The sequence below is a fragment of the Zeus faber genome, assembly GCF_960531495.2.
Source record: "Zeus faber genome assembly, chromosome: 17".
NCBI lineage: Eukaryota > Metazoa > Chordata > Actinopteri > Zeiformes > Zeidae > Zeus > Zeus faber.
This window is the reverse complement of record NC_137204.1, coordinates 3,293,051-3,320,878: the sequence shown is the minus strand read 5'-3', so window position 1 is coordinate 3,320,878 and position 27,828 is coordinate 3,293,051. Positions and strand designations below refer to the sequence as shown.

The 27,828-nt window shown below is 42.6% G+C and overlaps 1 protein-coding gene across 1 annotated transcript in view; it reads left to right on the top strand.

The window, feature by feature from the left end:
- ythdc2 (YTH domain containing 2) overlaps window positions 1-21,779 on the top strand; it is a gene marked incomplete at its 5' end in the record, with an annotated part of 141,088 nt that extends 119,309 nt beyond the window's left edge. Inside the window, 8 exons of the mRNA XM_080018325.1 lie at window positions 5,624-5,896; window positions 10,094-10,220; window positions 12,036-12,244; window positions 15,956-16,151; window positions 16,922-17,031; window positions 19,329-19,448; window positions 19,909-20,096; window positions 21,645-21,779. Of these exons, the coding sequence (XP_079874451.1) occupies window positions 5,624-5,896; window positions 10,094-10,220; window positions 12,036-12,244; window positions 15,956-16,151; window positions 16,922-17,031; window positions 19,329-19,448; window positions 19,909-20,096; window positions 21,645-21,669 (1,248 nt within the window). The 3' untranslated portion in view covers window positions 21,670-21,779. The remainder of the gene's footprint in view (window positions 1-5,623; window positions 5,897-10,093; window positions 10,221-12,035; window positions 12,245-15,955; window positions 16,152-16,921; window positions 17,032-19,328; window positions 19,449-19,908; window positions 20,097-21,644) is intronic.
- Between the last annotated feature and the right edge of the window lie 6,049 nt (window positions 21,780-27,828).

Here is a 27,828-nt window from a genome sequence, read left to right as displayed (position 1 = left end):
GACGGAGCCTCGGGAGAGCCGGCCAACAGGTCGGGGACTGGAACGGACGGATCATCGGGAGAGGCGGCCAACGGCTCCGGAACTGGGACGGACTGGGCCTCGGGAGAGGTGGCCAACGGCTCCGGAACTGGGACAGACTGAGCCTCGGGAGAGGCGACTGAAATTATAAGCTCTGGAGGAAGGGGAGGTGGAGAAGGGAGGGCATATAATTTGCACCGGTTCAATGCTAACATCCGGCAAAGCTTAGAATCCTAATTCCAGGATATTGCGAGTAGCCTGAGGAAAGGGGGCTCCTCCCCTTCAAACACCTCCTTAGACACTCCAAAGTCCTGCAGGAGCAAGGCAAGTGGGGCAACGGAGACACAGGAGCGCCGGCCCACAGAGACTGGGGTGCACCGGGCCGCAGAGACTGGGGAGCGCCGGACAGCGGTGAACGCAGGCGGCCTCTGGGATCCTTGGGACTGGCCCTCTCCTGGGGGACTTCTGAGGGTCCCTAGAAAAATGGGGACAGCTCGGGATCCTCAGGGGTAGGAATGGGACAGGCAAGTACCGGGCTAGCCAGCTCAGGACTGGGGGCTTGGCAAAGGATCAGCTCCAGGGTCGCAACCCTGCATCTGATTGCTGGGAGTGGGGGCGGGGGGTGAGCAGTCCGGGGTGCCTGGAGGGGACGTCCTGGCCGGAAGCATTCTGGCAACCAGCAGGCCTACAGCTAAGTAGGTGAGTCTCCACGTTGGCCCCAGGTGAGGAACCCCCTCAATGCCACAAAAACCGGGTCCACTGGGTTCATGTTTGGTCGGATCGTACTGTTAGGAATACAGTCCAGTGAACCCAAACGCAGGACACACACGCTTTTGGGAGTCGGTACAGGGTTTAATGTGCAGACAGACAGGGAAACATGAACAGGAAAGAGATGGGGTATCAGGAACAAGCAGAGAATCGGGGCCTAGGAGCAGGCAGGGAATCGGGGCCCAGGAGCATGCAGGGAATCGAGAACCAGGTTTAGGCAGGGAATTGGGAACCAGGAGCAGACAGGGAATCGGGAACCAGGAGCAGACAGAGAATCGGGAACCAGGAGCAGACAGGGAATCGGGAACCAGGAGTAGGCTTTTAGACAGGGCCGAGAGTTCAAGAAACCCACGCAGGAACGCATGCGACGATCGGACAATCGACAGAGTGAATGGGTCCCAGTTATATATGACGAGGAAGGTCAAGACAGGTGGTGAGATTACTAACTGGGGACAGGTGTGTGGCAGGATTGTGATACCAGACTGACAGACAGAGGGAGCTATAGAGGGGCATAGGGACCTATAGACAGACAGAGGGAGGTAGAAAGGGTGAGAAGGAGATGGAGAGAGACAGATGGACCTAGAGCAGGGCAGGATCCTGACAATAAGAGCAATTCAATTTTTTTTAGATAGATTTTGTAGCGTAATCGTTTAGAGTAGTGTTATTTCTTTATATTCTATTTCCTTTTTAAAAAATCTGGCTCTGTCTTGACTGTAGTGTTTTTTTACTGCCGTAACACCTGAATTTTTCTCTAGGGATTCATAAAATTCAACATTCAAGAGGTTTATTCGTCACATACATATTACATTACATTACATTTAGCAGACGCTTTTATCCAAAGCGACTTACAATTGTTCAAACACCGACAGACGCAGCCATCAGGAGCAATTAGGAGTTAAGTGTCTTGCTCAAGGACACTACAGCATGCTAGCAGGAGGACCCTGGGATCGAACCAGCAACCTTTAGATTGCTAGACCACCAGCTCTACCTCCTTTGACCTGTATGACATGTTGGCTTCTTGTTAAAAACCTTCTAGTCTGTCTTAAGACTAACAAGCCACCTGCAGCCATATGGAAACAATAATTCGCTCGCTCTAACTCAAGTTCTATGATCATAGGTGAAGCCCTCTATATTCGTCCTTATTGGCTCCATGGTGCATGTGTGCACCCTGCTGAAAAAATGTGATTGTACCCATCAGACTATCAGCTGTGACCTGCTGCTATAAAAGGGCCGTACACCTGCCCTTCTGCTCCCCAGGGATCTTCATCACCCCCGAGGAAGACAGCAGGACAGGAAAAGCTTGAAGGCTATCCTTGTAGGGGCTAAATGAGGGGTGCTGTGGAGAGCACAGCGATTCTCCAGAAACATCCAGTAGATAAAATCTAAAAAAGGGGCATGGTGTCTCCCATGACACTGCAATGCAAATGTCTTCCACTGACACACTTCAAGTAGAGTGAGCCTTGATGCCAGGTGGCAATACTTGATCCCTTTCTGTGTAGGCTTGTGTGATGCCATCACATAACCAATGAGAAAGCCGCTGTTTCAACAGAGGGTTTACCCATAGTAGCCCTGTTGTGAGAAACAAACAGCGGAGTGGTGCTCCTCATTGCTGCTGTGCGCCAGACATACTGTATGTATCCAGAGCATGAATAGGGCAATGGAGTCGTTTGTCTTCCTCATCAGCATGCAGTGGCGGTTAGAAAGCCTATGATAGAAAGAGTCGACCTTGATGTCCCTTGAACAATAGGAGCTCCTGATGTTCTTTGGTATAAAAGCCAGGTTAGGTTTCAACTCAGCTTTACTCAGATCACCATTCATTAAAAAACAGCTATGGTGCACAGATAGGACGGCCAGCTCCCCTAAGCATTTAGCAGATGTCAGGGAAAGCACAAGCACTGTTTTGACGGACAGCTGTTTCAGGGAGATAGTGTCAATCGGTTCAAATTGCTCACCTGTGAGACAGCACAGTACCAAAGCAAGGTCCTATTTCGAGGCAATTGAGCGTGACTGGCATACATCTTGCTCCCTGTAGGAAGTGTTTATTCCGAGGATGGCTAAATGCTGGTTTTGCACCAAAACCCTCATGACAGGCAGAAATAGCCGATGCGTACACCTTAACAGTGGAAGGGAATAAATCCATGTTTTATAACCACTGAAGATAGGAAGGCATGTACTCCACTGAGCATGAGGTGGGAATGACATTCTGTCCTTCGCACTAGCGTGAAAAACTTCCCAGCGTAGTGAGTGTTGGTAGAAGCTGCCGTGGCACTGTGTATCGTATTAATCACCGCAGATGACAAACCCGTTCGGATACCAGGTCACCAATGGCTGACCGAGAATCGGGCGCTGTTTTATCATTCACTCTGCCTAAGAGATAGCACCTAGGAACCTGGGTACTGGCCATAATTCATCCGCCAGTAACCAGACCAGCTCCGGAATCCAAGGTGCAAATGTGCGGACTGGGGCTACTAGAACGAGGCACAGGGAACGTGTATAGCAACCCAGGGGGCGTGGGCAAACGCATCAGTAGTGGTTCGTCCTCGCAGTGAAGTGAGAACCAGAACGGGCAATGCAACTTTTTCAGCAGGGCAAGCACACACGCTGGGCAAGCCAATATGGACGTATATACCATATATATTTTAATATTTCACTTTTAAAACAAGGTACTGTATCTGAATGAATTTGTTTTGAATGTGCCGCTTTAAAATCAAGTATGACGTTTCAAGGTTTTCCATTTCAAAAACTTGAAGTTTTTTTTCAATGTTCCTCTTCGGATGCAACAATTTAATTTGCAGGTATTCTAAATACTTTATTCAGGTTGCTCGGATTCATCCAGAATATAAAATGTGAAAAAATCCAATAGCAGCATCCTTGTTACCAAGGATAGCCAGTTCCGTATCTGTACGCAATCTTTTGCCAGAGTCACTCGTAGCAAGCCTCACAAACTGAAAATAATTACTAGGGCTCGAAAATAACAGTTTCATAAAATATGTGTTTGGGAACAGAAATCCTACTCAGAAGACATTCGGGACAAAGAGGATTTTTTGTAAAAACAAATGTATCACATTTTTTTTAAAGGGGACATATTATGCTCCTATTATGCTCAACGAGTTAATATAGGTCCCTGAGGTCCCCAAAACATGTTTTTGAAGGTTTTTGCTGAAAATACTCATATTATACATTCTAGCCATTCTTACCTGACTAGCTATTCCAGGATGTTCTGTTTTTGTGGGTGGCGCTAGTTATGTGAGCCAATGGGGTTTGAGCACAAGTTCCACGTTCTGTGAATCAATGGGGTTTGAGTTTGACTTCCGGGTTCTGTTGTATTTACTCTGTAAACTTTTACTGATTTCACCTTATCAGTCCACCATTTGTTTCCGAACAAATTTGAGGAAAGAAATAAGCAACCCAGTTGCTGAATCTTTGCTCAGGTTAGCTCTACAAGACCTAATTCAAACGTTTGTTCCGACTTTTGTTGCCGTGCTTCAAAATGGTGGGGACGCCGCACTGGACATTAGATACTTACATTTCCATCATCTTCAGTTTCAAGGACAGATGGTATTAATTCCTCTTCCTTTTAAAATATTTGTGCTGGTCTGTAAGCCAACAGAGCCATCCCCAGCGGCACTTGTTATTCTCCAACCGTGGGTGGAGTTACTCGGATGGGGGGCGGTTGCAATTGTACTTTGCTTTTTGGTTGGTTTTTAACATAGAGCTTCACATGGCAATGACATGATATCCAGATCTAACAAATCTTTTTAATGAATGACTGGATGGGAACATAGTCTCAAAAAAAGCCAAACCTTTCATCACTAGTGGAACTCCCGCATCATCTCTCAAACAGCTGGAGTAAATGCTATAGCCAGTGACCGTGATAGATCCTTAGTTAGCTCAGATTGTACTTTACCAGGTGAATTTGTTTTGCGAAAAAATCCCCTTTGGCACGAATACGGATTTCTGTTCATCCCAAAAACATACAACTGTACACCATTAGTCTCAAGCCCTGTTGGAAAGCTCCATTTTGATTGTTCAACCATGTCATCTGCATCATGCAGCCAACAAACTAAGCTCGTCACAGTTCAAAACAAATTTTAGGTCATGAGCCCAATTGGTCAATACGTGACTTCATGCCGGCCAGATTTGTTGAACGGTGATAGATCAGTGCTTGCATGCGTGCACACCACCAACACAGCCGATGGATGGTGTTTTGGGCTCATACATTTAGAATCAAGCACATGCATGGAAAAATACAGGCAGTGGATGGTTTTGTTGGCTTTTTTCTCAACTAGGCCGTCACCATTGATGCTGACCAAAGCCAGAGAGTCAAGAGTCCATTAATTGTTCTTTCAACCTGCTGTCACCTTCCTGCTATAACTACAGAGTGTTCATCTCATGAACTAGATTGACTAGCAAGTCAATTCACTTTTATGATCTGTGATCTCTTGCACTTGTATTAAGTCTGATGGATGAGGAGACAGGTATGCGGGATAAACAGACTTTTTTTTAACAAAACATCAACAGTCTTTTCAAACCACTAAGTTAAATCAACAGACTTGTTTAGAACTGCCAGCAACATCCCTGCTATTGGGACCTAGCCTCGCTGTCAGGAGAGAGAGAGGTCAAATAACACAGCTACTTTTGAAGTCTCTGCTAATCAATCCCTACAGCTGCGTGCACTGCTGGTTCAGCCACTTCTGGCTCCCCCACCTGCAGATGGTAGTAAAACCACACTCCACTACCACAGTGCTCCAATTATTTTTTCCCCCAAATCATAGTACCTGTATCTCTGACACCCCTGACTTATAGTGTTGGCTCTCCGTGTGTGGATCCCCTACAGAACATTGACGCCATTGACCGCTGGGAGAACCTGACCTTACTCGGCCACCGACTGGCTGACCTTTCTGTGGAGCCCTACCTTGGCAAGATGGTACTGTGCGCCATCGTCCTTAAGTGCCTGGATCCTGTCCTGACCATCATCTGCACACTGGCCTACCGCGAACCCTTCACCGAGCCCACTCAGAACTCTCAGAAGAAGGCTGCTCTTATTTGCCGCAGGCGTTTCTCTGCCTCTTCCTTCAGTGACCACATGGCCCTGCTGAGGGCATTTCAGGTAAGACCAAGCTGTTGTGGAGATTAACACTTCGAAAGCCTTTGCGTGCATATGGCCACGTTTGGGATTTCAAATTGAAATATTTTAAGGGGTATGTGAGTCCCATTTTATTCCTGCCGTGACTTTTGCCAAATATGCATCCTTCAGATGCCTGCATTCTTAGAATTTGAATAGTGCACTTTGAAATGCAGATACTATATATTTGCTAATGTTTTGCGCAACAACTACCGGAGGAAACAATTAAAAACCACTCTGAAAGGCATGGTACCCCGCAGGTTGCTGTCTGGCTCTCCTCAAGCTGCGTAATGGCCTATTACCCAGAGGCAATGGCCCTCATTCATGAACAGTGCACAGATTTGTGCTTGAATCTTGTGTACACACAGCTTAAACAAAAATTTGGGATTCAATAATATGTTCATAGTTGAATTTGTTCTTACTTTAGAAGACCATTTCGAAGTTCCTTGGACCAGGCGTCAGAGTCCTGGAAAATTAAACTGCTGAACTTTAACTGTATGCAAGTGGCATATTAGAACAACAATTAGTATAAAAGTAGTAAATATTCAATATAACACAATATTACACAATATACATTATTTATTATACAAATAGAATAGATTTACTACAAATAATAATCAACAGCTATTATTTGTAGGTGTGTTTTTCTAAAGTCTAGGATCCTTAAATTATCTCACAATTATCTTGTACATGCAATTGTTTAACTTTAAACAAGCCGACTATAAAGCAGTCATATTAATCTCTTTTGCCACACAAAACAGCCTCTTTACAATTATTAAATAGAAATAAAACAACTTTTATATCAATCCACTGTTTTTATTTAAACCATTGAAGTGGGATATTCCATAGAAAACGGCATCTACTGGCTCCATCACAAAACTCCAGCAGCCGCAGCAGACATGCTCAGTAGAGTCGGCTCCTCCTCTTTGTTTACCTCTGCAGGAACCAAGCAGTTCCTTCGAGGAATCGAGGCGTGGTTTATTCTAATTAGCACTCATGAGCACGCAAGTGCTAATTAGCATATGTGACCCACCACAGCAAAACCCGCTGTCTTGCACATTTCAAAAATTGTCAGGAGCAGCCAAATAAGTTGAAAAAACCTTTCTTGGAGGGAAATGAGATTTTTCCCAGATTCGTGTTCCTTTGTGTTTTTTTTATCTCTCAATGTATTTTCAAAACCGAGTTTGATTTATAAATAGTAGAAAAGTGTTTAACCGTGGAGTTTAATATTCCCGTTAGATTACAGAGGGAAACACAGTTCACTTACTGAGACACTGGACAACAACGTCGATCGATCGTTTCCTTTAAAGCGACTGTCCAGGTGAAGATCATTCATCCATATTCCATGTGATGTGAAGTCACAATGTGAAACCTTTTTGATAGAGTTCAACCTTTAAATTTTACTACTTTTACACACACACGCATACATCATTGTGAAGGGGGCCTGTACCAAAGTCTACCAATGTCTACCATCGAAGAAGAAATCCTGACATCACTGACGTCACTTCCGTAAACAAGACGACAACGTTAACCCAAAAGTAAATCGGTGGCCACGGCTTGGAAAAACTGGAAAAACTATTGGCAAAATCCAAAAACAATGTTGATTCATTTAATGAAATATGGGCTACTTTTATCACATAACTCCATCATTTAATACTCGAGTCTGCCTAAGTCGGTGCAATGTCGTGGTGCCTGGGGCATGTGGGGGTGCTCCTGGTCTGTCGGGCAGTTGGGTGGATAACCAGGCGGCTCTGCGGACATCCGTTGTGCGTAGGCCTGTGTTTTATGGGGGATCCCGGGCCCCACGGGGAGTTGTGGGGTCTGGTGGTGGCTCCTGCTCCTTTATCTGAGTTGAGCTGGCTTGTCTCCTGGGGAGTACCTGCAGCTGTGTGTTGGTTCGAGGCGTGGTTGTGGGTTCTGGGGCTTGGGTTCGGGACGGGGGGCATGGGTTGCTTGTTGTTTGGGTCTCGGCCCCATGGTTGGCGGGTCGGCGCGCTGCTGATGTCGCGGGGTGGCTGGGCTTGTGTGTCCTTCTGCAGCCCGTCGTGCCGGGGCTGGTTAGGTGTTCCGTCTGGTCTTGTCAACCATGGTCCTGAACCTGGCTGGCTGTGCTAGGCGCGGGGCTCACCATGTGGCCTCCTTCGGTGGGGGGCGGTCTCCTGTCATCACACCGGGCTGCCGGGGTACCTGTCCTCTGGCGCTCTCAGTGCGCGGGGCGCTCGTCGCTGGAGGGTCGGGCTTTGGGTGGCCTGTATATCTGGCGGCCTGCTGGCATCAGCAGGCTGGGGGGTAACATCGAGGGTTGTATGTACTGTATGTCCCAGCATGCTGACAGCACAGGTTAAAAAAATATACAGTATCACAAGCTCAATCACAAGCCAAGCACAAACTGTACAATAATCCAAAGATGGCATTGAAAAGTTTACAATCTTAATTGTAAAACTGAGATTGGCGATTGTGGCGCTGCCCTTTGCGGCCGCCTGCCCGGGCGGTCTGTGTCTACTACACACATTTTAGTATATTCTTTGCCGCAATGCACTCGTGGATATGAAGACCTCCCTGAAAGAACAACTTTGGGACTTTTTATCTGCGGATCTAGAGTGGCCAGCGGAGATTTTTATTTCAACAACAGCAGCAGCAACAACAGGAAGCACCGTGGTAAACGAGGCGGCATTCGAGTCAGAATGAGTCCACATCACAGAGGACCTAACATGGACTTTAGATACAGACACTCTGGTGAGAAAGGCGAGGCAGCGTCTTTACCACGTCAGGCAACTGAAGAAATTCCGGGTCTCGGTTTACTCAAGTCCTTCTACTCTGGAGCAGTGGAGAGCATCCTGACAGGCAATATCACTGCCTGGTTTGGGAACTGTACTGTTCAGGACAGGCGGGCCCTGCAGAGGTTGGTGCGTTCAGCTGAATGTACCACTGGAACTACCCTCCCCTCCCTGCAGGACTTACTGTATACACCAGGAGGTGTAGTGGCAGAGCCCATAGGATCATGAAGGATCCTCATCACCCCAACAACAGACTGTTCTAGCTGCTGCGGTTGGGCAAGCGCCTCCGCAGTCACACAGCGAGAACAGAGAGGCTGAGACAGAGTGTCTTTCCGCAAGCCATAAGAACTGTCAATGCTGAACTCATCAGGGGTCCTCACTGAGACACTCACATAGGGCCCACTGCCTAACTGTACTGTGTGTAGCATACTGTACTTCATACTGTATCACTGTTCTGGGTTACTGTATACTGCGCTGTATTGTGGTTCTGTTCGGTGTTACTGTATTGCTGTGCCGTATTGTATACTGTACTATATATCTCCACACACTCCCTCACTTTATTCACATGGCACTTTAATGAAATACCTGTATATACAAAATAGCCTATCCCATATACATAAGTCTATTATTTATATTTTGTACCTCCACTCTGCATTACCTTTGAATAATTTTATTTCATTTTATTTTATTTTATTTTATTTTATTTTTTTCTATATTATTCGATTTACTTATTGCATTACGTTTTCGGAATCAGTTAGTTACTCAAGTACAAATTCAGTGTAGAACATATTGTGCGTAATCACTGGGTGCATTGACATTTCCCTGCATATGGAAGAATGTATATGTATGTGACGAATAAATCGCTTGAATCGCTTGTCTCTTCAATTCATTATCAGTCAATACAACAGTGAGAACCGACCCCATATATGACTTCTGGACTTCCCCTTCACTCCATGTCTGCTCTCATGAGCTGTAGCTCATTGGGTCACTCCAGAGTCAAGCCTGACAAGACCATATATTAAACCTGCTTGATGTCTCACCAGCATCTGTAAGCCATTGGCAAGTGTTTTGAGCAGTTCACATCACATGCTCGTTACTCATGTGAACGCACTATGATTTGCCACCGATCTGGGGCTTTGCTGGGCAATCTCCAAAAACCTGTCGGTGAGTGAAAAATCAGGCCAGAATTACGTAGTCTGAACTCATCATAAGTCGCTCTGGACAAAAGTCCCTGCTAAATTATGTAATGCAATAACTTATGTCTAGGTTTAACCTTCAGCCACTGCTCTACTTTGCATAAAGCATCTGCTTGAATCTTGTAATGTGAAGGTGGTGGAAATGTGATCTATTATGAAACTGCAACGTTTCTCTCCCATACCTACTGTCGATTCTGTTTCTTTCTCAGGCGTGGCAGAAGGCCCGAAGTGATGGCTGGGAGCGACTGTTCTGTGAGAAGAATTTCTTGTCACAGGCAACCATGGAGGTCATCATCGAGATGCGTACACAACTGCTGGGACAACTCCGGGCTATTGGTGAGACTGAAATTGAGCCACTTTCAAATGTATGCAGGGGAGTCAATTTTACTTTGATTGATCACAGCAATTTATTTCTGGAACAAAGTGAAAGTGCACCTGCCAATTATCCCTCACCTGGAACACTATGTGGGAAAAGAAAGCACAGTATTCCGGTTTAATATAATGTGAGCAGCATTTGTATGAAAGTTGCTGAAACTCTGTCCAGACAGTGTACGATTGAGTCCTTCATCCATCATGAGGATATTTCTAGATCTTGATATCGACATACCCTAATTACTTTTTACGAGCATTCTTAATGACCTGACCCCAAGTATCAGTTTATTTGATCTTGTTCTTTCTATTGTGAAAAAGTATTTTTTTGGTTTTTGGAAGCATAGTGTTAGTGTCTTTACAGGTCTGCCTCGGAACTTTTCTTGAGGCACACTTTTATTTTTATGAAAAAAAAAAAAAATATTATGCCATTATTGGTCAAGTTATTGTTTTTGGGGTTTTAATAGGGTTGCCACAGTTATCAGTGTTACCGGTGTTACACAGTGTTCGGGCTTACACCGATTACTTTACTTTCCCACCCCCCATTGTTGTTTTTCTTTTTTTTTTTTTTTTTTTTTTATAAAACCGAAATAAAAATGTTTAGTTAATTTCCATGTATCAGCACCGACGTTCATCAAATGAAAAATAAATTCTAATTTGTTAAATACTAATCCTAAACTGTCTGCTTGTGCGTGCACAGCAGAGTCAATGCAGTCTGCTTATCATGGGAGGAGAGGAGAGAAGGCTACAGGAGACCTTATATCAGGAAAAGTTCAGGACCCGTCTCCCTCCATCCGTAATTAGCGCTCCTGCATAATGGGACACTTCACGCGCCCGTGTAATATGTCTGGTGTTACCCACATCCCTAGGTTTCAATGTACTGTATTTACCTTCAAGTGAAGTGCAAACCACTGGGAAAAAAATTATAGTGCTAGGATTTCTGGCTGTGTGTAATGCTTCTATCTAGTGGTTAAGTAGTTCTCTCATATCTCAGTTTGAGGTTAGTTGATTTTGAGATAACATTATATTTGTAATTTTATTTGTTTTTGTATTATATGTGGTTGTTCTTTGGTGCTCGTCTGTGTTTTTGGTTGGCATCCAAGCTTTCCGAGATGTCACAGAGATCTCCAATTGTAGAAATCCCTGTTGCTGATGTATGATGATGCATGCATCCCCTCTCGTGAACCAATCCAAGAGGGCCAATCCACTTATTTCACCTTTTGTCAATGTCAACAATACTGAAACTTATACAGGGAAGGTGTAAAAACAACCTGTACAAGCGATCATTGTGTGTCTGTTATCAATTTTGTCATTATTGATGACATAAATTGTGGCTTGAAAAATGGCAACCTATCCTTTTCAAGTATTGTTAAGCTTATAGTCATACCCTTACAAGATATTGGTGTGGTACCTACTGTGTAGTGCTGATAACCATGCCATAAGAATGAGGTAAGATCACCTTTTCTGAATTTTGGTGTTAATTTGATACCAATGTATTGGTTACTGTGACATTTCTATCCATTATGAAGTATTCTTCAACTTCTGCACACACATACGTTATGTCCTATGGATAAGTTTTAAACCGAGATATAAATTAATCAGTGTGAACTAACTATGGAGGATTTTTTATCTGTCTCCAGTGCGCCATCCCTTTTAAAGATATTCACCTGTTCCAACACTGCAATGTTAACACCAGGAAACACTTCGAAATTGATTGACCTTTTAAAATTATAAACAAATTTTATTGTGTACGTAACATTTTCTTTTTCTCTCTTCCGGAAGGTTTTGTGCGGGCGCACGGTGGTGGGGACATCCATGATATGAACCTTAACTCAGAAAACTGGGGTGTAGTTAAGGCAGCGCTGGTGGCTGGCGCATATCCCAAACTGGCGCACATCAACCGGGGGAGCTACTGCATCTCCAGCAGCTGTGGACAGAGGCACATTGGCTTTCACGTCAATTCCGTCCTCAGCCAACATCAGTGTAAAGAGGTGGTGTTTTTTTGTCGTAGAATATTTGAAAACATTAAAAAGGCCTTGGAAAATGGTCTTATTAAGGCTTCCACACAAAAAACCAGAGTTAGGAATTTAACAGGTGTTCTATAAATTCAGAATGAGCACCAGAGGCAGTGCTTTGGCACCTGGATTTCCATTGTGCATATGCGCAGGTCGAGTGGCTATACCAAAAAAGTCACTTGTGACAGGGAATGGCCCTTAGCATCTTCTTGCCCAGTTTCCGAGTGACTGCGAAACTCTTGCGGTCATCTGGAACTCATAGAACCACTGTTACATTTGTAACTCTGGTTCTATTGCTTTCCTCCTGACCGCCAGAGGCTGTGATTTAGCACTTGGGTGATTTATACCAACGAAGTCGTGAGGAAGCCACACTTACCTGGCACACTTAGTGCCTGGTTGAAGGCGCAGCCCACCTAAGAACCAAAGAGACTGCCTGTATCTGGCGCTGCCTTGGTGGTTGATATGATACACTACTGAGGTGTTACAGGACCTTACAAGATGTGCTTACCTTCAAAGAATGCCAGAAAATGTTCGAGGGATTGCTCCAGCACAGTTCAGTATGCTGCTGGGCATTCCACAGTCCTCTGATGGCTCTGTGTCACCGAATCGCACCCCAACCTGAAAGGGAGGCATCTGTAGCCAATACCTCTCGAAGAGAGGGAATTAAGCCAAAGTGGACCCCCCGGACAATATACGCCCTCCTCCTCCGCAGTTGTATGGAAATGAGGCATTGAGGGGGACAGTGCCACTGCCATGCACTAGGCTGCCTGTGCTGGGGAGCTATGGGCACATGAAAATATGCATCCTTTAGGTTGATGCTTTTGAACCAGTCGTCCCTTGAAATTGCTTGCAGCACATCTGCAGTGCATGTGAAAAAGAAAGACCTTGAGGTGTTTGTTAAGTCCTCTCTAATCGAGGATAGGGCAAAATCCGCTGTCTTTCGGAATTAGGAAATATGAGGGCTGTCATGATTCCAAAAATCTATCAACTAACCTTCGCACACAACAATAATAAACTGGGGTTCAGTAAGTTTCCACTACACTGCCGTCTCATAGCTCCTTATTATCAGGTTGTCTGTTATGCAACACTGAGACCGAGGACAGCGTGTGTTGGTTCTAAGAGCCTCATCAGATGACACAATGAGAGATGTGACAGCGGGCTCTATAGTGGGCATATGATCCAAACCAGACCTGCTTGCATCCTGCATAGCTGTCAACTCACTAGGGAAATAAAGCAAAGATTGGGAGACTGACCAACATCTTTGCAATTCCTCAATAGGCGATGAGGGAGGGACCTGAGCGTGGACTGCTGCGGCATCTGCCCAAAAAAACACTGTAAACAGGTATCCATGCTGGTGCTTGGTCCAAACCCAGGTGTGCCAGGCCCATCTGAAATGTAGGCCTGACTGAAGCCACACTGGGCCCTGAGCCCTGCCAGGAACTGCGACCGGTTCCGTGAGAAATGGCCTCAGAGGTCTGGGAGGCGGCCTCCACTTCCTCCTCCTCCTCCTGTAAAAAGAGCTTGTCTGAAGCCCTAAACAAATAAACTTACGTATGGCACCTGCAACAACGAAAACACTCCTTTGCAGTAATACACTTCAGTGAGTACAAGCGTCATCAACCTGTAGCCAAACATTTGTCAGTATCCACACATAAATGTTGACAGACCCCAAGAGTCCTCATTTAAATTTAGGCACAGTGACGGAAAAAATCCTTAGCTCCAACAGTAATTGAATCTCGTGACAATCTTGTGACAATCTCGTGACAATTAAAGCTTAACCAAGCTACTCAGACCTGCTGCTGACCCAAAATACTATCTGCTGATATCGCTAAAGGATGTTAAAGGCCATTCCCTGGGTTCACATGCCTTTTATACTGTGGCCCTATGTCACCCATGTGGTCACGAGTGACTTTGTTGGTTTAATTACTCAACCTGCGCGTGTGTGCAATGGAAATCCAGGTACAAAAAGGACCACCTCTGGCAGTCAGGAGGAATGAAATAGAAACAGCGTTTAAGGTCACTGAAAACAAAGCTTTTGGAAAATGCCTTCTAGGGTGTTTTCATGTATACAGGTAAAGCAGAGCTTAAACTTGCTGAGGTCATGACCTCAACTTTTGCATTTGCTCATGCATCAGGAACCTACAAGTGATGCCAAGACTATTGTGTTTCCGCGGTGTGTCCAATAAAAGCTTAAAAATCTCTCGAACTTTAGGTATCGCACCCATGCAATGTCGGGCAATGGTTTGGGTGATAACCAAAATTTTATATCATGATGCAGTCGGGTCAAAATATCGCGATACACTATATTATCGTCGTTGTGGACTGCGTGTGGGTGGCGGTTCCCATTACGCACGCTTGCGCCTGCTGGTTTTTTTTGTTAAAATTAATTACAATTTGTACATCTGCAATAAAAACACTCTGTTTTCTTTGGCAAGACTGTGAACCTCTAACGCCGGATAACAGAGAACAGATTGCAAGCTGCGCGTGGGCGTCTCACTAGTCAGTCAATGTGCATTACAATAACAGAATACAAAACAGGCAGAAGCCGACAAAAAGCGCCAGGGTGACATTTTAATGGGGAATTGTAAATAAGGGGAATCCTAAATATATTTATGTGTGAATCGTGCTGACATGGATGCCGTGCCCCGTTCCTCCAAATAAAACAAATAAAAACAGTGTTGGAACAGTGCAAAGAGGAGCGGGGCACAACTCGTAGTCTCGATAAGAGTATTTTCTGCGCATTACACATGGAGAGGGGGTGATCTGGGAGAGAGTCACAGAGAATGTGTCCCCATTACGCACGGTTTCGTTCCATACTGTTCCTTACGCACTTGTTTAATTCCATAAGGCATAAAATAAAATAACCTACACCTAAAATAAAAACACTGTTTTGGCGCGCCTATCGCGGGCAACCCATCGCCGGCCCACACATCGCTAGTGAGCGCATCATCTGTGCTGTCGGAGCTGCATTATTCACCATCCACGCCACATGTGCCACCACGTCCAAATCCTACATCTGCTTCCTCGCTGTTGCGCTGCTGCGTGCTTACGTCCACATACTGCACGTCCTCTCTCTCTGGGCAAATGAATGAGCTACATTTGTCACTTCTCAGGGTCTCATGGACAGAAGGATGGATGGGGGGAGGAGGAGATTTTTCGATACTGTGAAAATATCGCACATGGTGGTAAATATCGCGATATTTGAGGGCCCAGGCCTTATGAATGCTCCCAATGTTCTTCTATGACGTTTGACATCAAGTTTTATGAGATATTTTTGCCCCCTACTAGCCTGTAATGCTTATGTGAGCAATTCAAATCGTTCTTGTGTGGACGGAGATTTATCGTTTTTTAAACGGAGTTGGAAAAATGCGTTTTCAGGAATATCTGTATACGTGTGGATGAGCCCAATACAAAATAATTATTTCTTGTATAATTTTTTCAGCATGAATATGTTCATGACTAGAACTACATTTTTCATCTCAAACATTCCAGTCTCCCACTATAGTTTAAATGTGAATCACATCAAACACAACTAGCAGTTTTTAATTTTAAAAGCGTAGGTAATAAATCAGAATAATAATTTGAACAATGAATTAACTGTACACGGCACCTGGTGTTTCTTCTTCTTCTTCTTCTCACTTTGAGGTATTAACAACAGCTGTCAAAATGAGAAATTTATTTCCTTAGAGTCTACCAGCCCATAGAGATGTGGTGTCTGTCGAGGCCCTGCCCACTGATTGGCTGATTTATGAGGAGATGATCCCAGGCCACAAAACGGCAACAATCCGCTGCTGCTCGGTGGTGTCTCCAGTCACTGTGGCCATATTTAGTGGCTGCGCCAGTCTGCCCGGCTCTGCCCAGCAAAGACACTCGTCACAGAATGGTATGCCTTGGAAAGGTGTTCCCTTATCCAATATAGTCCTTCTGGATTGGTGTTTGTTGGTCAATTCATCATCTTCTGTTGTTATTTAACAAGCTTATTTTAATTTAGCGTGGTGGTTTCAACATCTGAATTTGTTTAGAAACGTGTATGTGCATCTATTGCAAAATAAGGCTAAGCATTCAATTATGGCACTTAGTTGCAAGAACAAATGTTAGAAGATTATTAACTGCTTGGAATTTAATCTTGTAGCGAACACCTCCAGCATTTTTAGCTATTATGTTAGTCATTCAATTTCCTGCAACAGTACATTGATTCCACAGCCACTGCAGTGCCACAGAGTCAGCTATCTGTATAGAAAAATCCTATACAGCTCTGGCTTGTGGTCACTTTCCATTTTCCACACTAGCTAGTAGCTAGCTATTATAGTATAGTCGTCGTAATTCCGCTTTGCTTATCACCGATTGCCATTGTTTTTTGCAAATACATGATGTTCAGTTACTAACCACACCCACATTTCTTGAAAAGGAAAGCAGGAACTGAAATGGTGGAACTGGAGGTGGATTTTAACTTAAAATTAAGTGTAACTATACTATACCAACAGAAATGTAATGTAAGAAGATACATTTAAGACATACAAATATGTAGTATGTAGAACATCGTTTCACAAGCGGTATCTAAACTGCGCACCTTGTCTGCATTCCTCTGGTTTGTCTCCCCCGACAGCTCCCTTGGCCTGGAACTTGAGTGTGATTTTTTATTATTTTTTTCAGCCGGTGTGCTGCACGACAGTAGTGACAGCGAGGCAGAGGATGATTCTTCTTTGACGTACCTGGCCCAGCTAAAAATTAACAACTGGCTCAACTTCCAACTGGACAGCAAGGTGAGGGTGAATATAGTGAGAGCCATTTAAAGAAGGCCGTCCGAACCGGAGTCCTATCGGCTGGCAATCGCATGGCAGCCAGTTCCCAGTCAGTTCCCAGGCGATTACCAGGTGGCCCCCAGTCATCTGGGGGCCCCCTCCCTTCTGATGTGTCCTGACAGGGTCTGTTTAATAAAAACTGTAAACGCGCCCATTCAGTAAATTGCAGTGTGTCACCATGAGATGGCGCTCACTTCACAAAAGGACATTCACATTTCAGAGAGGGATTTCAGTGCACCTGAGATATTTGAACCCTGACCAGAGGTCACCTTTCAGAGTTCAACAACTTTGTATTTATGAATAAGAACAGGTCCTTATGATTCTGAAATCAAATCTACATGTTGCACAGCTTTTCAATTTCACTATTTTTTTTAATTACAAAGTTCAATAACTTGGGAGCACCGAAAGTAGGTATATATAATTATAGTTTCAAGTTTATTGTCAAATACTTGATAACATTGCAAGCATCATTACCAGTGATGAGGTTCTTATTTCAGAGCCAACTCAACTTTACATAATAAGTCAAATAAGGGCTTAGTAGTGATTAAAATACTGCAGTATTTAAAAACTACATTTAAAGAGTATTTAAAAACAATATCTGAAAAATCAAAAGTGCAAAGAAGTGGTGTAGTATACATAATATAAAAGGATTTACCTAAAATAAAGTATAGTACGGAGAATAATAATAGTGATAGTCAACTTGATAGTGGTCATCTTAAATAGTCATGGACCACAACAATGCAGTGTCAAGACAAACACTGCAGGGTACTACTAAGAGTTAAGACCAAACAGGTATGCAATGAAATACTTAAAACATTAAGGTGACTAGTGGTAGATGATGTAAACAGCAGTTTTCCTTCTTTATAAAGTGGACAAGTGTTCTAGTCTCTGGCCTTTTGATTTCAAAATTAAGGTCTTTGAACTATCAAATTTTGTTTTACTTGAAATAATTGTGAAATATCGCAACAAATCTCTGCATTTGCACCTCTCTCTTGGAGAAACTGTCCCCCATCAGCAGGCTCCCCCATTCAATAGATTCATTTTCCAATTTCCAAAAAACAACAATGACACAATAAAATTTAAAAAATCAATAAAAAAAAAGGGATATAATAATATGTACAAACAATAACTAGGCTAAACAGTGTATGGAACCTTCTGAACACTTATAGTTTCACTGTTAACAGTTTTTACTTCCTGGTTTTTATTTACAAATTAATTTCATTATTCTTTTTTGAGCTGCATGCAATGATAAGTCAATCGATAAGTTCAATCGAACTATTAAACTATTTTGATAATAGATTAATCATGTTGAGTATTTTTTCTAAAAGTCCTGTAAGACAGTAAACTGAATATCTGGTTCCTCCTCACTTTTCCTCTACAGAAAAGGGCAAGGCTTTATCTGCGGCCTGCTTTGGTAGTGACTCAAAAGTAGTTATAACGTGTTAAGATATATATATATATACGTGTATGTATGTGTGTGTATATATATATATATACACATAGACACACACATACACACACACAGACACACACACAGGTATTCCTCACTGAACGACCTACCTTCGGTCAGGACCGTTCGGACTTATGACCAGCTCTCTGACCAGTCGGCATTGTATGCTAGGTACAGTTCCGCAGCATGCGTGGTGTCTCAGCATCAAGAATCTCATCAAGCATCACCGTTCTCAGTCTCATTCCTGCAGTCTGTCAGTATTCAGTAAAAGTTGTAAAGATTGTGGAAAATGAATCAATAAAACTATAATCTAAATGTCCTATTATAAAAGCTAAAATTGATAAAGTATCAATACTTGGTATCGATATTGTATTGCAGAAGAAACCTTGAGTTATTCATTCTGTCCACTTTGCTTTGTGGTCCTTTAATCCGTCTGGCTGTTGCATCCGGTATGTCTTAATGTTTTAATTGAAAAGGGATCTGGGAAGTGTTCAGTTTGATGCCTATTAACAGCATAATGCAGTAACAAAAATAGCAGATCAGAAAAAAAGGAGGCTTCATACTAAATAAACAGAGGTACAGTGCTAAATCCAGTAGTAGTGACCCAAAGGTGAAATGTTTGTACAAAGCCAATCAGAGAGGTTTTCATTGCGGTGGTATACAACCCTTACAAAAATGTTGTTGAACAAAGTATTGCTGAGGAACTCCAAGTTATGTGTACAAATATCCAGCCGTAGAGAGGACTGCCTGGCCATCACACATCAAAGATCCTGCTAGTCTTTCTGACATCTTCTTCCTTTTGCATCAGACGGCAAGGTTGGTGTTCAAGATCAGGCAGAAGTGGCAGAGTGTGTTCATGCGCAGAATCTGCTGGCCATCCAACCCCTTGTCCCATCAAGATGAGGCAACTGTCAGTGCACTAGTCTCTGTAGGTTTGCACTGAATTCTGTCCTGTTACTCCGCAGCATCCATAGGGAGGAAAGGCTGAAAGGATAGAGTTACCATTTTTTAGCAGTGCAATTTCCTGTTTCTTGTCTCTTACTGTTACATGCACAGATTTAGTGAGAAAAGGTAATTTAGTCTGAAGTGCAATAGATCAATTAAAGAAAATACATACCTCAAAATCCTGATATGCAACCTTTTTGTAAGGATAACATATAAATACAAGTTTACCATTTTCCAAAAAGGAGATTTAGGATGTTTTATTAACACCTTTAAGCGTTCGACTGCATTTAAGAATAGTAAGAAGTTGCAGCACAGCGGTAAGTTTTTGATAGTAAAATATTCAGCAAGGTTCTGCTATGAACAGTTACTGTATAAATTATGAGAACTGCACCATAGTTGAAAAAAGGTAAATCTATCCTCACTTGAAGCTTGGTTGGTCTCAGGTACTTGTGTCAGAGGAACAAGCGTTGGGCCTGCAGCAGCCATCTGGGATTGGCCAGCGACCCCAGCTCATGGCATCCCAGAATTCCCTGCACCTCTCATCCCTGAAGCCTGCTGTTGGTGGGAGGGCTCCGCCCAAACAAGATGCCTCACATTATCCTGTTTCTGCTCCAGACAGTGGTGGTTCCCGGTAAGCTTGCACAGCGGAGGGTTTTGTTTTTCTGCAAAGCCTCTTCAAGTCTGTTTCATTCATAGACAATTTTGGTAAGACTCCCAGAGAGAAAAGTCAGCTCTAAGAGGGCTCCTATATGTTTGAGTCATCCGTATTTAAAGGTCTGTTGTTCACCATTCTCATTTGTTTGCTTCGGAACTCCCAAGATTTCCATTTCATTTATTTGTCTTTCTGCAATGATAGCACCAATTATATCAACATTTTCCAGTAGTGCCAATGAACCATTCCCTTGTGGTTGGGCATATACATTACCTTACTTCAAAAGAAGTTTGTGGCATCTCGAATAAAATTTGGGTGCTCTGTAAGTGGATGCGCCAAACAAGATATTTACACAAAATTGCTAGAGTATCACATCACCAGTGCTGAATGGCTGAAGTCCTTAAGTGACAATTTGACACCAGAGTGGTCCCTTTGTGTGCGTATAGCCTATACTGTAAACGAACCACGTTTGTCAATTGTGGAGAGAAAAATAGTGTCTTTATTTGGCAGCTGTGATTGATATTAAAGGGTGATAGCTGGTATCTATTGCCCTGTACAATTGCTTATAAACCTGTAAGAAATTGGCATTACATCAGAGAATGTAGCTTACAGTGCATCAACCAGCATCCCTTTTTCACATATACAGTATATAAAAAAGGTCCACAGGTTTTTTTTTTATATGAAAAGTAGTCACAATAACATAAGTATCATTTTGATTCATAATTTCATTGAAAGTGATGACATTACCAATTTTACTTGGACTTTAAAGGACACTGTTGTCATGGCACAAACCATTTGTTCAACTTGATAAAGCTTCGCCATCTAGCGCTCCATGATAGAGAGTGATGTTACAATGTTTGAGACAGGCATTAACCTGAAGATGCAATTGGATTTTGTTTACGACGTGAGCACAAAGTGGGTGTCAATTGCCATGGTGTGCTGATGTCATGTCTCACACCCACCACCCTTTCTTGAGTCCTCACTTTGAAGGATTCTCATATCCCGGACTTGATTCTGTTTTTATTTTTCAAATGCAATTCAATTTGTATTCCAACAGCTTTCACAAATATAATGATTCGGCATCTGGATAAGAAGTCTTGTATCACTAAACACATCATATCCAAACATAAGTTAGTTAGTTAATTAACTATAAAGCACACTGTAACAAGGGAATCGTCTGATATGAATAAAAATATTTCATACATTCACAGAGCAAGCGTGTACATTTCACGATTGTCACTGTTATAGGTGAATTAGACACAATATATGCATAAAGTTGGTCTGAAATTGTTGTTCAAGTCGAATTATTCTCCTGTTTTAGACCAAGCTGCAAATGTTCTGAGAAACTGAGGGCAGTAGAAGTGATGCGAATTGAGAGCAAACAGCCCAAAAATGTTGTGATTTTTCCAAATGTTTCAAGAGGCCATAGTATAAACTGCGTACTCCACTCCAAGATGCAAGGTCATGTTTTTACTCTTTACTCTGCTATACAAATGTGACTGCAAGACATATTATTTATTTTTTAAGGCCATCCGGGACAAGTGAGAGCTAGGAAGTGCAAGGCAGCAAGATAAGACCGAACGTGGGAGTTCTAATCTACAGGGCAAGTTTGCTTTGTCATTTGAGTCGTGATGTTTGTTCCATAATTTATTTTCTGCGACAACCTATTAAAAATGCATTTCAATGTGCTGTTTAAATGTGTTTAGCTTGTCTTATTTGGTTTGTTTAACTGTTAACTAACATATCTAATGACGATTTTCTTCTTTTGTGTCGAAGTGTTGAAATGATGGATTGGTTTTGTGCTGGAAAGAATAAACTACAGTAGTACCTTGAATTACGAGTGCACTAACATACAAGTTTTCCGAGTTACGAGCTGTCGTTCCGCCTTTTTTTTTATTGATTTGCAAGCAAAAATGTGAGTTACGAGGAGCGAGCTTCTGGTACGCCGCCGCTAGTTGGCCTGGGGAGCGAATCCACCCAGCATCCCGTGTCTCACTCGTTCACGTCATGTGGTAACCTGACCGTGGAAGATCTCTTTTGTGTTTTGTGCTTTTTGTGCAGTTATTTTGCAAAAAAATGAATTCTAATCATGGGTCCTAAGAAAGTAAGTGCTGAGCAGAAGAAGCGGATGATGTCGATTGAATTAAAGCATGAAATCAGAGTGTGATGGAATTGGCAATTTTTTTAAAGTTAAGCAAAAGTGAAGTGAAAAAAAAAAAAATGTAGCAATGAAGTGTAGCAACAAACGAAAGCGACACAAAAAGCACAAAACAAACACCTCCAACCTCCTCCACCTATCTCCTCCACCCTCCACCTCTGCCAGCATCTTCTGTTAGTCCAAGTCGTCTGATCTCCAAGGTAAATACACTTTATAAAAGCAGTTTATTTCTTTACATTCTCTTTTATTATGTTTTTATACAATATTTGTTATTTATAAATACATTTTTATTATTTAAAAACATGTGACAAAAAAAAATAAGGGTGGGTTTTTGGGGGATGGAACGGATTAATGGCATTTAAGTTAATTTCAATGGGGAAAATTGATTTGCTATATGAGCAGATTGAATTATGAGCTCTACTCACGGAACGAATTAAACTCGTAAGTCAAAGTACCACACGATTTCAGCATTTCAAGTCATAAACACTTAGTGTTCACAAAGAGGACTATCAAAATATTCAAACAATATGAACCTCTTACTCTGGCCAGAATTCCAAAGATAAATCTGCATAAATTTTAAGTTAATCATAGAAATTGAAATCGTTTCCAGTTTCAGTGGCGATAGTGGCGCCGCCCCTAGCGGTCGCCTGCGCCGGCGCTCCGGTTGATTACATTTCACTGCATATATGTATGAAAGTATGTATATGTATGTGACAAATAAAAAATCTTGAATCTTGAATCTTGACATATTGGAAGTACACGCAGCTGACGCAAACTTAAATTGCTGCCAATGTCAAAAGAAATTCATGATGTTCTGCCAAAAACAGGGATTCAATTTAGTTAAAGGGGATTAGTTAGAGGATGGAGATGTACCAGTGTAACAATTTGCTGTCATTGTCACTCCTAGTTGGAGATTAATATGAGTCCCATATATATTATAGCCTGAGTGTGTAAAGTTAACCAACAGCACATCATTTAAGGATCCTAGAGTTTAACAAATAAAAACACACACAAAAGAAACAAAAACAAGATATGCAAAGAAGAAAAATAATAGGCTTCAGATTATTAATAGTAGTAAATATTGTTTTTATACATTACTTTTATTTATGTTAATATATTTACAAATGATTAGGGATTCAAGCCCATAGGGTCAGCACAAAAACCCTATTGTTTTTGTGCTAGTTCACTATTATTGTTGTGCAGTTGTACAGTTGTTCTTCAGAAATGTTTGTGCAATTTCCTGTCAATTCTAATGACGTGATATTTTGTATATGCCAACATATTCTCTTGCAAATGGTTCACAAATTATCAAGATCAGCCAAATGGTGGTGATTTCAAATTGAACAAAGGCCATAACTCCTACATCGTGGGATAGGATGTACAGTATTGGCAGATTAGGCGGTTTCTCGCCGATTTGTGCTACTTTTATACTTGTTTGGTTGGGTAAAAATGGCTTTGGGCAGCATGTGATCATTTGGGCTCCTTTTTGTTCCATTTTGTTGGGTTCCGGCAATGAAAGGTTATAGGCTAACATGACACTGGGGTGTTCACACTATGCAATCCTTTGACCTTCTTTTTTTTTTGTCTTGCGAACATAGCAGTGTTCAAACTACACCTTGCATTCCAGAAGGGGGTGTTCACACTACATTACTAGATCCTACACTCGGCGAGCGGCAAGAGCCAAGAGAGACAGCTACTGTCCTGCGTAAACACGTGCAAGATTTGATGAGACTTGGGTATTTTTCCACGTGACTGCCAAAAGTAAAGTCGCACTCTCATTGGCTGCTGCTTTTGGCGCTGAGCTCGCAATACCATTTCAAACTAGATAAGGTTTGACGGCGAGCTCCTGAGGTTTTCTAGCATGCTTGAAATCTTTGGGATCTATACGAGCACGTTGCAGGAGGTGCCGATGTGGAGCATTTTGTCCCCACTCTCGGGACAGCCAGATCTGGGCAATTACTGTGTAGCCTGAATAGGGCATCAGAGGGAGAAGGCACAGGGAGGGGCCAAATTGACACTGGGGTTTGACATGCAATAATTGATTTTTATTATTCATATTATTTCATTTATTAAGGCTTGATCCAGGAAAAAAAAACAACGTTGTGGTCGACCACAACGACAACAAAAAAATCCATAACCAGTGAAATGTGGAAATATATATACGTACTTACAAATTGTTTTTTGGCGTTACCAACAGCACAAGCGATATCAAGTTCCTTGCAGCTCAACAGTTCTCTCTCCATTTTGTTGGATTCAGCCATTGTAAAGTCTTGGACCCTCCCACTGGACCATACCTTTGTTAATTAGACCAATTAAACCAACACATTTAATAAACACAATATGTACATTTAACAAATGTATTTTTGTTCTGTTAAATCTGTTAAAAAGAATAAACCTTAACAATAAACAAACAACCATTAATTGGCACAGTGCGGGTGCTTCCAATTCCACAGGTATGCCCCACACATACAAAAGGGCAGCTAATCTCTATGTTTAGGTCCTCTCTCACCAACCAGGAAGTACTGCAGATGGTAAGAGCAGAGACAAAATGCAGCAGTAGCAGTTGCATCAACCATATTATGGCATTCCATGTGCAATATGTTTTGTTATTATACATACACAAAATAAATATTTAACATATTTTTTAATTGTTTGTTGTCCGTCCTTTTTAACTTTACCAATAGTAGAACCGATTGCTAGGTGTTGAATTGGTAAACCAGTGTATGCACTCACCAGGCTAGACTTAGCAAGCTACAAGGCTACTCCATGGCTTGTTTCTGGTAATATGGTGTATGTGTGTGTGGCGTAAAGGCAGTTTGATATGCCACATTGCCGGCCCAATCCTGGAGTAGCCTTGGCAGGAAACTGGGACAGGTAATCTGCCATCAGGTTGGTCTTACCCACTTTATTCTAGATCCTGAACCTGAAGAGTTGTAAGGATATGATTATTACCGTGGTAAATTGGGTTCGATATTCAGATATTCAACAGAGGAATGTGCAGCTTTACAGACAGCGGCAAAACTGAGAGTCGGTCGCTGTTTAGATTACGTATTAGGGACTGTGTACAAATTACAACACTCAATTTTAAAATTTGAATAGCTTTTCTGTCATGTGACTACTACAAGGCCATTTCTAGCTTTTTAGGGGCCCGATGCAAAATGTCGTGTAGGGGCCTCTATTCTTGCTATATGCGGACTATGCGGTTGCATGGGAGCCCCCAAAGACACCAGGGGGCCCCCAAGCTGCCATTGTAGCCTTTTTTCGGTCGGTGTTTGACAAGCTCTTGTGTGCTCAGCTTTTAAGCTTCCGGTAAGCTTCCGATATTAGCGAAAACTAGACTTCCAGACAAATCGCGTAGGTGTGTAGCATGTCATGCTAGCTAGCTGGGAAGCAGGTGTAACATCTTTTTTGACAAAAGTCAATGGGCATGACTATTTTCAAACATGTCCCTTGACTTCTTGCATCAAGATATCTGAATGAAATTGGGCTCATTAGAACCACAAGAGTCTCACCTTTACAGCCATGCCTGACATACAGTATGTCAGCTACATAGGGTATCTTAGGTTCAGGGTCCTAAACACACCGTTTTCTTCACGCAGTGAATATGTTATTTTCGCCGTTTTTCTATAACCTATTTCTGCACACTGTGGTACCTAAATAGTCATGAAATTGTAGAAATCGGGTATGTCTACAAAGCTGACTCTTGTGACTCCAAAGAGCCTAATTGCATTCATGTGTGATGAATGGCCTCATAGTAACCATTTTAATGTGATGACAGGGGTTTTTTTTAAACTTGACCTTACTGTTTAAAATGTACTATTGTCACCTCTAGGATAATCACAGCCTCATGAAACTCAGACCCAGAATCTAGACACCTAAACCTTTCAGAAAATATATGGGTGTGTTCAGGTACATTGATAAGTGGGTTTTTCTGAGCCATTTTCAGAAAATTGGGCTTGTGGGCAATCGTCAAAATCGCACAAATCTCCAATTTTCAAAAGTTGATACTGTATCACAACATTAAATGTTTTTCATGGTCATGGTATTCAGGTGGTCTTTTGGGGAGATTGTTGACCAATTTTCCATCTATTCTTGATTGGTCAAAATGGCTAGAACATGTGGTTTCAGTACACAGGAACAGATGTTAATAGATCCTTTGTGCTAGCACATACAGTAGAGCTAAAGAGGAATGCATTGTTTCAGGCATTCACAGGAAAGATGTTTAAGTCCTTGCACTTTAGGTAAGGGATTCCACAGTGTCCAGTCAAGAATACGCGATATGCCTCATCATCATCTCATACTCAACTTGCTTGTTATTATGGTACACAACCAGCAAAATCACACTACCAACACAGAGCAACCCATGTGAGCATTTCACTGGGGTTATCAAGCAGGCATCTTCCTTCACCAGTGTTTCAATGATTTAAGCCCACGACACCTCCAGAAGGCTCAACAGTGATGCATGCCGTTGCAAGCCCACCCCCTCCATGCTCATTTTGGGCTCTCTACCAAGTAGTACCACTAATTACTAAGAGAGCCAGAAAATTACACCTTAGAGTACTACGACTACAACAGATACACATACTATAATTAATGTTACTAGAGAGAAGTACCAGATCAGTTTTGAAACACAATAAAACATACAAATACATCAACTACACTTCCTCCAAACTCTACAAATACAATAGTAAGAAGTACCAAATTGATTTGAAGCGCAATACAAATTGTTACGACTTAAACACTACATAACCACTACGACTTGGCTTACTCTCTCTCTTTGGTTATGCGTCACACAGATAATTCACTTTCAAACATCAAACAATGTAAGTCTGCATTAACCCAGTCCATTATCCATCTTAACACAGGAAAAGGCAAACAATTTACTCACTCCAACTCAAGAGAAAACCAGGCAAACAAATAATTCATACTCCAACTCGAGAAAACTAGCCACGCAAACAAATAATTCATACTCCAACTTAGGAGACAAACTAAGCACGCAAACAAACAAATAAACCAGATTGGTCTCACCAAAGTGTCCCTTCGTTTTGACAAAAGTTGCTTAAGAGTTAACCATGCTAAAAATGGCTTCCCTCCACCTCTTTCATTGTGTCACAATTAAATGTCCCCTGACTTCCTGTTTCTTCCCCAGTGGCAAAAGTTCCGTAGCGTAGTGGCTAGAGCGCCAGGCCAACATGCCAGCAGTCACAAAATCAGGGGTTTGACTCCCGGCTGCCACCCCATTGATCCAGCCAGCAGCAAACATCAGCAGAGTTCTGTGTTGGTCCTCTTCTTGCTGTGGCCGTTTATGATCAGCAACAATAACAACACAGACGCTACTTTGGGGCCCAGCATGGATCTCACCTCTTCATCCACAGCCACAGCTGCCTCTGACATAGCTTTGATGGCTGCCCGCAGACTCCAACCGCTGACTCCCAGTACCTGAACAACCTGGTGGCCGAAGTTGCCATGAATCCCCTGCACCCCACCTCTACGGGGCGGACTTCAGCATTCCAGCCACGTTGCTTTGCCTCAGCGGCCAGCTCAGAGTAGCGT